This window comes from Opisthocomus hoazin, chromosome 6 (genome assembly GCF_030867145.1).
Source record: "Opisthocomus hoazin isolate bOpiHoa1 chromosome 6, bOpiHoa1.hap1, whole genome shotgun sequence".
Taxonomy (NCBI): domain Eukaryota; kingdom Metazoa; phylum Chordata; class Aves; order Opisthocomiformes; family Opisthocomidae; genus Opisthocomus; species Opisthocomus hoazin.
The window spans coordinates 59,666,497-59,679,017 of NC_134419.1; the positions used below are offsets into that span (position 1 = coordinate 59,666,497).

At 40.8% G+C, this 12,521-nt stretch overlaps 1 protein-coding gene across 9 annotated transcripts in view; it reads left to right on the forward strand.

The window, feature by feature from the left end:
* WDFY4 (WDFY family member 4) overlaps positions 1-12,521 on the forward strand; it is a 146,424-nt gene that overhangs the window by 36,403 nt on the left and 97,500 nt on the right. For 6 of the 9 annotated variants that reach the window (XM_075423362.1, XM_075423366.1, XM_075423364.1 and 3 more), the window contains exons 15-24: positions 251-363; positions 1,312-1,519; positions 1,794-1,870; positions 2,577-2,795; positions 3,770-3,954; positions 6,471-6,702; positions 8,759-8,910; positions 9,448-9,559; positions 9,673-9,863; positions 11,992-12,144. In XM_075423362.1, the coding sequence (XP_075279477.1) occupies positions 251-363; positions 1,312-1,519; positions 1,794-1,870; positions 2,577-2,795; positions 3,770-3,954; positions 6,471-6,702; positions 8,759-8,910; positions 9,448-9,559; positions 9,673-9,863; positions 11,992-12,144 (1,642 nt within the window). Of the gene's footprint in view, positions 1-250; positions 364-1,311; positions 1,520-1,793; positions 1,871-2,576; positions 2,796-3,769; positions 3,955-6,470; positions 6,703-8,758; positions 8,911-9,447; positions 9,560-9,672; positions 9,864-11,991; positions 12,145-12,521 lie in introns of those variants that run through there. The other 3 variants (XM_075423365.1, XM_075423369.1, XM_075423370.1) reach the window with 3 other exon arrangements.

The following is a 12,521-nucleotide window of genomic DNA, read 5'->3' on the forward strand; positions in this document are numbered from 1 at the left end:
CAGCAGGCTGCAGAGGACCTTGTCCAGGCAGGTCTTGAATATCTCCAGAGAAGGAGACTCCACAAATTCCCTGGGCAGCCTGTTCCAGTGCTCCGTCAATTTCTTTGGGATGTCTTTAAAATTTGGTATCCAATAAGAAAGTTGGTCTCTAGAGCACTGAACTGTGTTTGCATGGTTGCTATGACTCCAAAGTGTCTGGCTTGATTGTTTTTCTTTTTTTTGGTTGCTTTCTTCTTTTTATTCACATTAGGAAATTTCTTTGGTTGGGAGGTTCTCTATCACTACCTTCCAGGCCCAGCAAAAACAAGACCGATGCCCTTTCATGTCAGGGGTGTGATTCAACTGGTGCAGCTTGGAATGAAGGTAAGCGCACAATGAACAGCCTGTTGCTGATATGATGGCTAGGTTATAGATGTTTCTGTAGTAACATGAAACTGCTGCTGGAGTAATTTGCTCCAAGACAGTCACAGCGAAGGTCGAGTATGCCTGGATGTTTTAGACTGGATATTGCCCAGGTTGGGTGGTACTTGACCAACACTGAGAGCTGATCTAATGACCAGCAGAGATCAAATTATAATACGTGTGCTGAAGCCAGATGCTGATACAGACTTTGCTGGATCAGACATGGAAACAATCTATAAAAATACTAATATTCCACAGACTAAGGAGAGTGTCTCCTGGGTTTGCAGCATGTTTTCCCTGTGGTTTATAGCTAGAAATAAAGAGCACTGCTTTTTGTAATCCGTAGGATATCCTAGGAGTCTGCCTTGCTTATACAGGCCATTTTCCATCTAAGTCTTTTCCCTGTTCTAACATACTTTGCAGGTGAAGGGCTACAGTAGCAGTATTTGGCACTTAAGCTGTTCTCATGCCTACGAGACACCTGATAGAGCATGATGCAAATTCGAGTCTTATGTTCTTTGCAGTCATTCCTCAGATCCTCTCCCACATGTTGATTGTAACCATTTTTTTATGGCAGAATTGAATGGTTTGTGTACAAGAAAATTGCAACCAATGGGTCAGGAACCTTTTTTACTAGAGGTGAAGTTTGGAGATGCCTGAAGATGTGTGGGGAGAAAATACAGCTATCACTTCTGGAAGCTCTTCTATCCTGCCAGCTTCCCATTTTGAAATTCCTTCAGAACAATATTTTTGTGTATTGCTGAGGATTTCTGCAGGCTGCTGAGGATTTGTTATTTGAAGACCATGCAGCACTATTCTTAGCAGTGATGAACTGAATACAGGCAAAGCCTATGTTTGAGAAAAGTATTGCAGACACTGGTCTGGTTAGGCACTATGTTGATCTTGTAGGTTCAGAAGAGGACATGGTGGACAATAAAACTGATCCTCAGACAGCTGTGCCTGTCAGGGGCTCTCCTTGGATGTCTAAGGCATCTGCAGTGGCACTCCAGACTGCAATGAGTCTCATCTCCATGACGTCACCTCGAAACTTCCAGCTCCGCAGCACTGCTTTGGCTCCATCGTTTGTGGAGTTTGACATGTCCATGGAGGGATATGGGTATAGTTGCTGTTGCTTTTCTCTTTAGCTGCTCTGCAGTCTCCAAGTTCTTATTCTGGACACAGCAACTAACCACTTATCTCTCTGTCTTCGTCAATCCTTGTGCCCTATCGCTGCCGGCCTTGAAGTAATGTTGCCAATCTCTTTTGGTAGTGTCTTATTGCTAATAGCCTAGATTCTGCCTTTCTACCACGATTCTGCAGTAGTAAGTCACTGGTGACCTTCAGGGGTGATTTTACCTTTCCTATGTATGTATGCTTGCTTGCCTTTCTAGGTGTTTATACCTCCCTACCTTGGCCACTGTCATGGGACCCAGTGCAGAGAAATCTGTCTCAGGAGGAATTGGCATGGGTAAGCACTATGACTCACCTACAGCTTCCTGAAAGCACAGAATTTTCAACCCCACTGAAACCATTCAACATTTGTAAGAAATGGCAGCAACTAAACTATGTGTTTCCATACACTTCCATCTCTGTGTCCCAGCGTAGTTCTGAGCTGTATTACTCAGACTGCTCACCAAAATGCAGTATCACATGCAGTTTAATAGTGTGATGCAATAGCATTATCATTAGCAATACAAATTTAAAGCAGACTGCTAAGAAAACAGTCTTTATAAGTAAGAGCCACCAGATTTTAGGGTAATCTCCCACGGAAGGAATAGAAACTGTCACATAACATGAAATTAGATTCTCCTATAGATCGAAATCCTCTATTGGGTGAACTTGGAAATGGTTGTACCTTTTGCTTCCTGAATTTTGTGAACTTTGAGAAAACTTGATTCTGGCTGAGTGCTCCCCATTTGATGAGCTCTGTGGCATGGAGATCTAGTAGTCATTTCTCATCAGTCAATTTTGGGTCATTTATACATGTGCACACACTCATGTGCAGTCTCTATGATATTGAAGACAGGCAGTGAAATCTAACAGAACAGAAATTAAACCTCATATTCTAATGTTGGTTCTTACATGCTTGGGCTACAAATGAAACAGAAAGCAGTTTGCTAATGTCTGCACAGGGAAACCAACTTCCTTACTGCCTTTTTGTTTCCTGTCTACAGGCACCAGAATGTTCCCTCCCTCAAATGGCCTGACACTGTCCTGCTGGTTTCTGGTTAGCAAGTTTGGTTTGGTGCAAAACAGTCACCCACTCCGTTTCCTCACGGTTGTGAGGCACATGTCGAGAACAGAGCAAGAATTTGTTTGCTTTTCAGTATGCTTCTTCCCGCAGGACCGTTCTTTGGCCATTTCCACAGAAGAAGTGGAATTCCAGCCACTCGGTAAAGCTTTTCTCAGTCACACCGCAGTGCTGTGTCCTCTGATTATCTGGATTTTTTCATTAACAAGTTTCCTCTTCTTATAAATACCCAGCACATTAATGAGACAATGCTGTAGGCACTGAGAATTATTAAATGTGACCTCCAACATAGGATAAAACTTACAGAAATTTTAAGGAGAAGTTTTGAATGTCAGTTACATGGTTGTGTGCAGTTGTGGGGACTGGACTTGAACCAGCTGGTTCCTGCCTGTTCTGTGTGGCATTAGGCAGGGTTGGAGAGTAGGAATGAGGAGTTCGAGAGTGATCTGTCTTCCTAATCAGCTTATTTCCTCTCCTCACTTTTAGAATATTTTCTACCATGCCAGCCTATTAATCTTTTTTCCTTCTTGATGTTTATCCCTTTTTCCTTATTGAGTACAGTAGGTACTTCAAATGTGAATGTGATTGAACATTGCAGAGGAGGTTACGAAAGGAGTGGGAATAGTAGCTGGGATTTTTCATGCACAGCTGACATTGTGTTAGTGCTCTGACTCCCTTAGATGACATTAAAAAATCCCATCTTGCCTCTTTTAATAAAAAATACAAATTAGTGTACAGAGTTTTATCATCTCATGAATTCGCTAGGATATTTTTTCTGTGTGAGCTAACTCAGTGAATACCCTGAGGGATTCTCCTCATAGAATGTGCTGGCTTTGTCCTAGTTCAGTCTAGTTTTGCATCGCTGAGGCAGCTAGCAGGTGTTACTTGGGAGCATGGCACGCTGTACAGCAGAGGGATCTTGAGAGCTGTGCAAGTCTTAGGTCCTGATCATAGACCTTCAGGGAATGTTTTAAACACAATGAACAGAATAGCACCAAATCACTCGATACCCACAGAGAGTCATGTTCTTTGTTTCACATTTGATAGTTGTGTTCCAGAGGCAGGGGAAGGTGAGGGAGACTTTCTGTTGACTTCCCCCTGTTTTTGCTGTTACAGATATCATGGAGCCTGAGGGAGAGGTCCTAAACCCCTCCCAATTTCCAGGGCAGGTCCAGTTTGGCTGTGGCAGCCTGCTGGTCACAGGCCAGTGGCTACATCTCGCAGTGACTGTTGCTAAGGAAGCAAAGAAGAACTGCATTGTGTCAGCTTATATAAATGGTCAAACGCTTGGCTCTGCAAAGGTAAAGGCTCACTGCATAGATTTGTCATAGTCTGACATTTGCCTTCCATTGCTTTTCATTTTCATCTCCCCATGCACATACCATGACTTCTCAATATTTACCTGAGAGACTCAAAGCATGGTGGTTTGCATATACAACATGTGCCACTGCGCTGTGAGTGAGTGGAGTCAGAAACCCATACAATCTAGGATGTCTTTGTGCTGCTTTTCAGAAGTATGTTATCAGCTTATACTGCTGCTTTGAACCAGTTCCTCCCTCCCACCTCAGCATGCAGATAAACAGAGTGATTTTGAGTGGTGGCACTCGTGTAAGAGTTGTAGTTACCTGATTTGCAGGTAGCTTAGAGTTATGCTGATGAAATACAGTTTTACACTTCGACTGAATTCTTCTTAGATGACTAGTGATTTTAAGGATCTCTCAGTTTACACCCAAGATTTTCAGAACTTCTCAGCTATAAAAAGTGCATCGTATTAAGGTGTTCTTGAGAATCCTAAACCAAAGGTGCTTTGGATTTAGGCTAAAACCTGCAAAGGTGGTGAATTATGTAAGGAGCCTCTGTTTTTGAAGAAAGGCTTGGAACAGCGGAAAAGTCACAGAGAAATAAGGTTCTGTGACTGGCTAGCTCTTTGAAAGAATCCCAAGATGGATGGAATTTCCTCAGGTGTCTTAGACAGACTTGTTTTAAGCTGTCGTCTTCCTGTTATATCCATTGAACAATCACCTGATGAGTAAGTGGCCTTTTTCCCACTGGCACTCTAAGCATTCGGAAACAGATAGGTGTTCCTCCGAGTTAGTCATTCAGTGTATGAGATAGCTCTTGAATTAAAATAATACTTCTTTTTTGAGTGAATAGAAATGAAAGAAATGTTTCAGTTAGGACAAATTTGTAAATTTCAAGGATACCAACTTATAAGTTCATTGCAGATGTTGGTGTAGCTATTATTTTCCCTAATGTGTCATTTCTAGTGATCTTGTTGCATAGGAGTCACTTCTCTGATGGTTAATTTCTCAGATTGCATGAGATATCACGAGAAGGCAATCCAAATGCACCTAAAGTGTTCATACTTTACAGGATAAATGAGAAGAATCCCTGGTTTATATTGTCATTATCATCATACTCCTGGTTTTCAAGCTAATCTCAAAGTATTTCTGAGATTTCATTTTTGGATTTTGAATGCTCCAGCCTGGCAATGCTGAAAACGCAGCCTATTTCTATTGCAGCTCTGATTGGTGTGGTGGTTTTTTGGTTTTGTTTTTGAATAGAAACCTTTTATTAGCTGAAACTTGTAACCGTGGTCTCTTACCTCTTATTCTCATATTTCAAATCAATCTCAACACATGCAAAGCTCATTTGTGTGTTTTATACTTCTCTTGTAAAAGCGACCTGTTTAATTCCAAATATTCTCTTTCCCATACTTGAGAAAAATGATCTGTCTTCTAAATGCCTTTTGGGACCTATATCCATTTGAAGAATGAAAATTTAATTTAATTTGCCTTGCTTCAAATGAGACTGAAAGTCATCAATAAAACTAGGCCTAAGCATTGCAATTGATTAAAGAATTCAAAGCAAATGTGTTTAACATGCAGTGAAACAGCTCGTAATAAATAAAACAAGTCTTTAGTAAATAAAAGATGGTCCCAGTGCTGGGGTCTATGACATGATGCAAGCCTTCATCTTGATATGTACAGTGAAGAACAGATAGTGTAAGATATTAGAATGGCACTAAAATTGTTAACAATACCAAAAGCTATTTTTGGGTGGTGGAGCTGTGGAAGGATAGTGTGGGTGGGTCACTGTTGCATCATACCTAGTATTTGTTCACTCAAGTATCAAGTCCTACCTCCTAATATTGACCAGCCCTGCCTTCTACATTTCAGTAGTCAGAGATCAGTAAATACTAGGAGTCTTATCCTAACAGCAAATTGTTAAAGGCAGGGCAAAGGCTAGAAGTACAATACAGTTTCTCTCTACCAAAAAAAAATCCAACTACTTGCTACTGGAGCTGTCCACATTTAAATAAAATAATAGACTCAATTTAGGAGGTTTAATCCTTATTTTGGTACCAGAAATAAATGGTCCAATTTACTAAACAATAGCTTTCACTGAAGCTGATTGATGCACTTGGACACTTCACGCTCAAAAAAAAATTTATCCTCTGGGTGCCTAGTACAAGGTGCAATCTGTAACTTGGCTTACTGTGTTGAAAGTCACCGTCTGATCTATGCAGTTTAGAAAAGGAAAAATAAGTCTGGTGTCAAGACAGGGTTTTCTTTGCCAACAGCTGAAATGATTTTGACTGTGATTTTTGAAGCAAAAGTAGACTTGAACTTTCCAGAATGCTTATGTTTGTGATACTTCTGAAAGTCCGATCTCTAAACAGTAGCTGATAGTTATATTGCACAGCTGATTGAGACTTTGTTGAGGAAGCAGGCAGGAGGCAGTACCTTCCAGGGACAAGACCTTAAGGCACCCCGAGTGTGTTGGGTCTTCTCAGTGAATTCTTCCTCTGTTGCAGATGCAGTATCTCCAGTTCTTACCAGGTAGCTGTATATCCATGGAACCCTCTTCCTTTATAGATGTTTATGGGTACATAGCTACTCCTCGAATTTGGAAACAGAAGTCCTCCTTGACCTGGCGTCTTGGCCCCACCTACTTGTTTGAAGAAGCTATCTCTATGGAAACCATAGACATGATTAATAAGCTTGGCCCACGGTATTGTAGCAATTTCCAAGCAGTACAGCTTCAAGGTTTGTGATAATTCTTATATCCACCACTATTTTTTTGTCAGGGTAATGCTCTTTTTGTTCTTATGTGCTGCTATTAGTACTCCAACTGTACCTAGAGCTCTCTTTAAAAGCCTGGAACTCTGTGTTACTGAGTGTTGTACAGGATTGTGTTAAGATACTGTGAGGATCTTGCAACATACAGTAAATTGGGCAGAAAAAGAAGGGCAAGTATCAAGCAGTAGAGAGAGCTGGAGAGTAAAGAGGGATAACGTGTCCTTGAGGAGATATAAGATTGCGGTTTCTGTTGGATAAGCATTAAAGCAGCAGCTTTAACAGAAACATTCTGCATTTATGGTTCTACAGAAAAAACATGGCAGAAAAAGATCATCATCTTTAATTGCAAATACTTGCGGAGTAGGACAGAGCACAGGGGAGAGACGAGTAGGGAAATAAGTTACATTCTATTTAATGAAGAGGCTTTTTAACTAAAGTATACTGTTAGCTTCAATTATTAAGCAGGCAGACAAAACATTTCAGTTATTGATCACTGTTTGTTCAACAAGTAGAGCATTCACCTCTGTACTAGATCTTGGGATGAAATGGGGTGCCTGTCTCCCATTTGAAAAGAGCAGATTAATCTCACGTGGTGATGCTCTAACCTAAAATAAAGTGGAAAGACTGGCTGAAAATACTCCTTCAGAATGCTGTCTATCTAGGCAAAAGAAATCTCCAAGTGAAGCATGGGAAGGGGTTGTTGAAAGAGAAATATCAAATACAGCCCTAAAGTAAAGGTATTACCAATACAAGAAGCAGGATTTGATTTTTGAAGTGTTGAGTCTTTATGAAGTCTGGGTGCTTGCTCTCTGCACACTGATCTTCCCAGCTGAACTTCAATACTAACCATGGATTGCGGCCAACTGACTCCAGTGATGCCTTAATGCAGGGAAATCACAAGGCACTATACAAGATGTGATCTCATGATTGTGAAACGATCTCTCTCTCTTCTAACCTCCCTGCCTCTTTTTTCCTTATTTATTTTTTTGGGGGGTCAGGGGAGGGAAAGGACCAGGGTGGTACCTTACATCTCAGTATTCCATCAAAATATCCAAATAAACTCTTCTAATGGAAATATTAACTGAAAAAGCATTTCATCATAAACCCCCCAAATATTATGGTTTATTCCTTAAAATGGATTTATGACCTTGTTGTGAACAGCAGTTTGAATGGTTTCAGCAGTGTTGTGTCCCATCTCACCAGTATCTTATTGCTTCTCACTAATCATCAGCAGGTGTGCAGAGGCTTAGCCATAAGTTTGTGTCCTACTGGAAAGGAAATAGGTGATACAGTCTTGGGGCATTTACTTCTAGTTAATCTTCATGCGGAATACATGCTAATTCTTTTCACCTGTAAGGGCTGTGTCACCAGCATAAGTAAACAGCTTCACAAATCAACTGTTTTCCCAGTCTATAAAATTGTCAAAAATACAATTTTATTTTTTTTAAAAAGAAAGGTACACATAGTTTTTCCAAGTGCAAGCAGGAATAGAAAATTCTTCAAAGGAAAGCATGTGAGAATTTCTTACCATCATTAAACTACTGAATCTGGTACTTTTTAGAAGCTTGCCATATGTTGTGAGTTGGCAGCTCTGGACTTTTGCCTCTGTCCTTTTTCTTCCACATGAATCCTTGCTCCCAACACCCCTGGAAAAGTCCCAGTAACATAGAAGGCCTCTGAAATGTTTTCTCTGCCCAGAAAGTTTGTTTATATTTTCTGGACAGAGAAAGTTTTATTTTGGACTTCTCTGAGCTTCATGAGATACTGGGAGAGGATGTAGGTTCTACACAAAGCAGTAACCAGAGGAGACAAGCCAAGTGCATCTCCTGTTCGTGCTTGCTCTGACAAGCTGCTATAGATTGTGTTACAAAGGATGAGGGCTTTTTTCTGATTATAGTTAAGTCAAAATCAAATTCCTATCTAAACTTTGGTTTCCTCCAGTTGTTTTTTATCTGCCTCTCTCCTGTCTCACATGTTGAGCATGCGAAGTTCCTTAAGAGGTTTATAGTGTCTCTTGTTTTAGGTGAGGACAAGTACAGTGATCATAATCCTGCACCTCTGGTGGCAGAAGAGAAGATTTCTTTTGGAATCAATGCCATGTGCTCATCTCTCACTACGGTCCAAGACATAAAGAGCTCCTACAATGAGGTGGATGGCCGGCTAATTGCCAAAGAGGTCACAAATTTCCTTCATTTGTCTTAAACAGGTTTTCTGTTATTTATGAATGTTTTCCTAAAGCAAAGTTTGTGACTTTATCTTAGTTATGTACTTTCAGTGACTTCTTTTCCAGCTTCTCTTCCCATTATTCAACTCCATTCTACTCCTGGTTTTGTTTTCATTTGTGGAGAGGAATAGATTGGACAGTGTGAACACAATGTTAAAAGCCTTTCCTGAAACAGCAACAGAAGCCATAAATTTCAGGTCTAATGATTATCTGTTTCAGCCTGTGATTTCTGAATGCCTTCACAGTGACCTTTCACATACTATTCTAGACTTCCTGCCAATGCCAGGCCTACTGACACGACAAAATAATGGTGTTGTGGGATATTTTAGGTGGGTGAATGTTTGTCCTAACAGTCAACTTTGAAGGAAAAAAAAATATTTGGTTCTTATAGTCTAAAAGTAATAAAATAACCTAAAGACCACTTGTTAATTTTTGTCTCCCCAATACTGCCATGTTTTTTCTGAGGATGTCTCTTTTATCTGTTTTAGATTGGGGTTAACTCTCGGGACAGTTCAACTCCGATATTCCTAGCTAAGAATATTGCTGGACACCTTTCAGGTTCCTTGCGAACTGTTGGGTCAGTTGCTGTGGGCCAATATGGTAAATGCACTATGACTTCATGTTTCATATTTTTTAAGTATTGGGCCTTTCTCTGTCCAATAACAGATTTGATTCATGTAACTTCCTGGTAGAGTAATGCTGCAATTTTCTAGGAGTAAGAGTGTTCCAGTCCTCTCCAGCAGCTACTAGCCTGAACTTCATTGGAGGCCCCGCCATTCTCCTGGGTCTCATTGCTATGGCTCGTGATGACCACACCATGTATGCAGCTGTCAAAGTCCTGACCTCCATCCTGAACAGTAGCCCAATGAGTGAAAAATTGATGAGGCACATGCATGGATACCAGGTAGATACTCTTTTGTTCATTCCTTCTGGTTATAGTCTTTCCCATGGAGAAAAAAAAAACCTATCCCAAAACCTATCAAAGTCAATGAACCAAGCACACCCTGGCTCTTAGCACTTTCTGCCCTTCTACTCTGCTCTGGTGACACCCCACCTGGAGTCCTGCATCCAGCTCTGGACCCCTCAGCACAGGAAAGACATGGATCTGTTGGAGCGGGTCGAGAGGAGGGTCACAAAAATGATCAGAGGGATGGAACACCTCTCCTATGAGGAAAGGCTGAGAGAGTTGTCTTTGTTCAGCCTGGAGAAGAGAAAGCTGCGGGGAGACCTTGTTGCTGCCTTCCAGTAATTAAAGGGAGCTTGTAAGAAAGATGGGGACAAATTTTTTGTCAGGGCCTGTTGCAATAGGACAAGGGGTAATGGTTTTAAACTGAAAGATGTTAGATTTAGACTGGATATACGGAAGAAATTTTTTACAAAAAGGGTGGTGAAACACTGGCACAGGTTGCCCAGAGAGGTGGTACATGCCCGTCCCTGGAAACATTCAAGGTCAGGTTGGACAGGGCTCTGAGCAACCTGGTCTAGTTGAAGATGTCCCTGCTCACTGCAGGAGGGTTGGGCTAGCTGATCTTTAAAGGTCCTTTTGAATCCAAATTATTCTATGATTCTATGGTTGGAACTTTGTAAGTTATGAGATCTTTGAGAGGGAGATATAGGATAGTACTTTAAATCCTGTGCTTACAATCTCTGGGAACCTCTATAACAGTATTTCTACTGATGGGAAGGTGAGGACAGATGCCTCTTGGTCAGATGTGATCTAATAAACTAAATAGCCAGTGCAGCAGATTTGTGAGTGACCCACACTTCACCTTTTACCACCACACTTGATCCCTCCAACAAGAGACCACTTCTCAGGCAGGTCCACTTCCTCTCCTTGGCTCATCCAGCATAAGATTCCTCTTTACAGACTGCCCAGTGTAGGGCTGACAATGAATTCCTGTGACTCAGTCTTTACTGTGTATTCAGAATTGTGCTGATATAAACAGGTGCTGTCTGGATTTCATTGATTAGGTCTGCCCTAAATTCATCTTTCAAACCTAAAACCTGTGCAGACTGAAGAGTTTCGTTTTATTTAAGAACTATATATGTAGTATTGGAAGTGTTAAGGCTCCAGTGTGAATTTTCAGTTCAGTATCAATTATTTTATGCTACGTAGGCTAAGCAGAGTCTTATGGAACAGAGAAGACTCTTTAACAGACGTGGTTCCACACAAGACTGTTAACATTAGGGCTTCATGAATGATTTATTACAACTTTCCATTTTCCCATTTTGTGAATTGTTCATAAATCGATTCTGATTCATATGAATATATTTATCATACTTAGATATTGTTTGCCCAGTCCTTTCTTGTCGGTGAATGTTGGTCTTTAGATTGTGTATGAACTGTTCCTTTTGACTCTGTGCTAAATAGTGTTCTCTCCACGTGACTGATCATCATGTTTCAATGGAGTGATTTTGCTCTTTGGATGTCTGAACCTTTGGTTTTTTTAAACAGCCAACTAATAAAAATATGTCTTGATATGTATTTTCAAATGCATGTCTATTCCTCCCAACCTAATCAAACTGTACTGGCTTTATGAACATTTTTCTCACTGTATCAGGAATTCATTGAACAATCAAAGACAGACTCTGTCAAGAAACTGGCAATCTTTCACACCAATATCTTTCATTTGAAGAGGTCAACATTAATATTTCTTTTAAACTACCACCATTTGCAAGCAACTAAGAATACCTCCATGAAGAGTAGTATAGAAAACCTACTGTGGTTATTTACAATTATATTTGTATTCTGCTTTTTGTAAATTCCATTCAGCATTGTATGATGCATATTTTGCTCCTGTCCAATGCCACAAAGTTGTCAAACTCCTTCAAAAACTTACTGTTTCACTTAGTGTGAAGAATTTTATGCCTGGACTGAACTCTTCACTTTCTTCATGATGCTTATGTAAGATGCATGCATGCATAATTACTACAACCAAGTAAACTGTGAATTTGTCTAAAAAATTGTGTTATATGTTAGTTTATAAATACACATTTATACTCGGCAGATGCTTATTGAGGCTTTTTTTCAGTTGCTGACCTATCTATTGAAGAGGAAGACACATCTATTAAACAACAGGATCCTACAGTTAGTGTTCTCCCTAGTGGGCACAGCTGAGCTTGGCTTTGAGTCTTCAGTCATCAAGAATTATAGTGCATTCCAGTATGTTCTCTGCAACTTTGAGGTAAAACTGTTGATGTTACTTTGTGTGTTTGGCTGTATTAAAGGTGGCTTTATAGTATGAAGTTTGGTGTGTCCATAGCACCTCCTGGATCCAGTATTTGGATGGGGTGGTGAGTGGTAATTTTCCACACTGTGGCTCACCTGGGGAGGTGGTAGCTCCTGGAATGGCTGGTCCTCTGTCCCCATGGCTCCCCACTGTGCCCCGCTGCAGTTTCTGGAGTGTTCTGGCAGACCCTGAGGGCCTGCTCCTCAGGGCTACCTCAGGAGCAGCAGCTCCTTGCACTGGCAGAGTTTTCCCAGTGCCTGCGGTTTGCCATTGCAGAAACAGCTGAGAGTTTATGATGTTATCCTCCCTGAACTACTTTGTTTCTCCGCCAC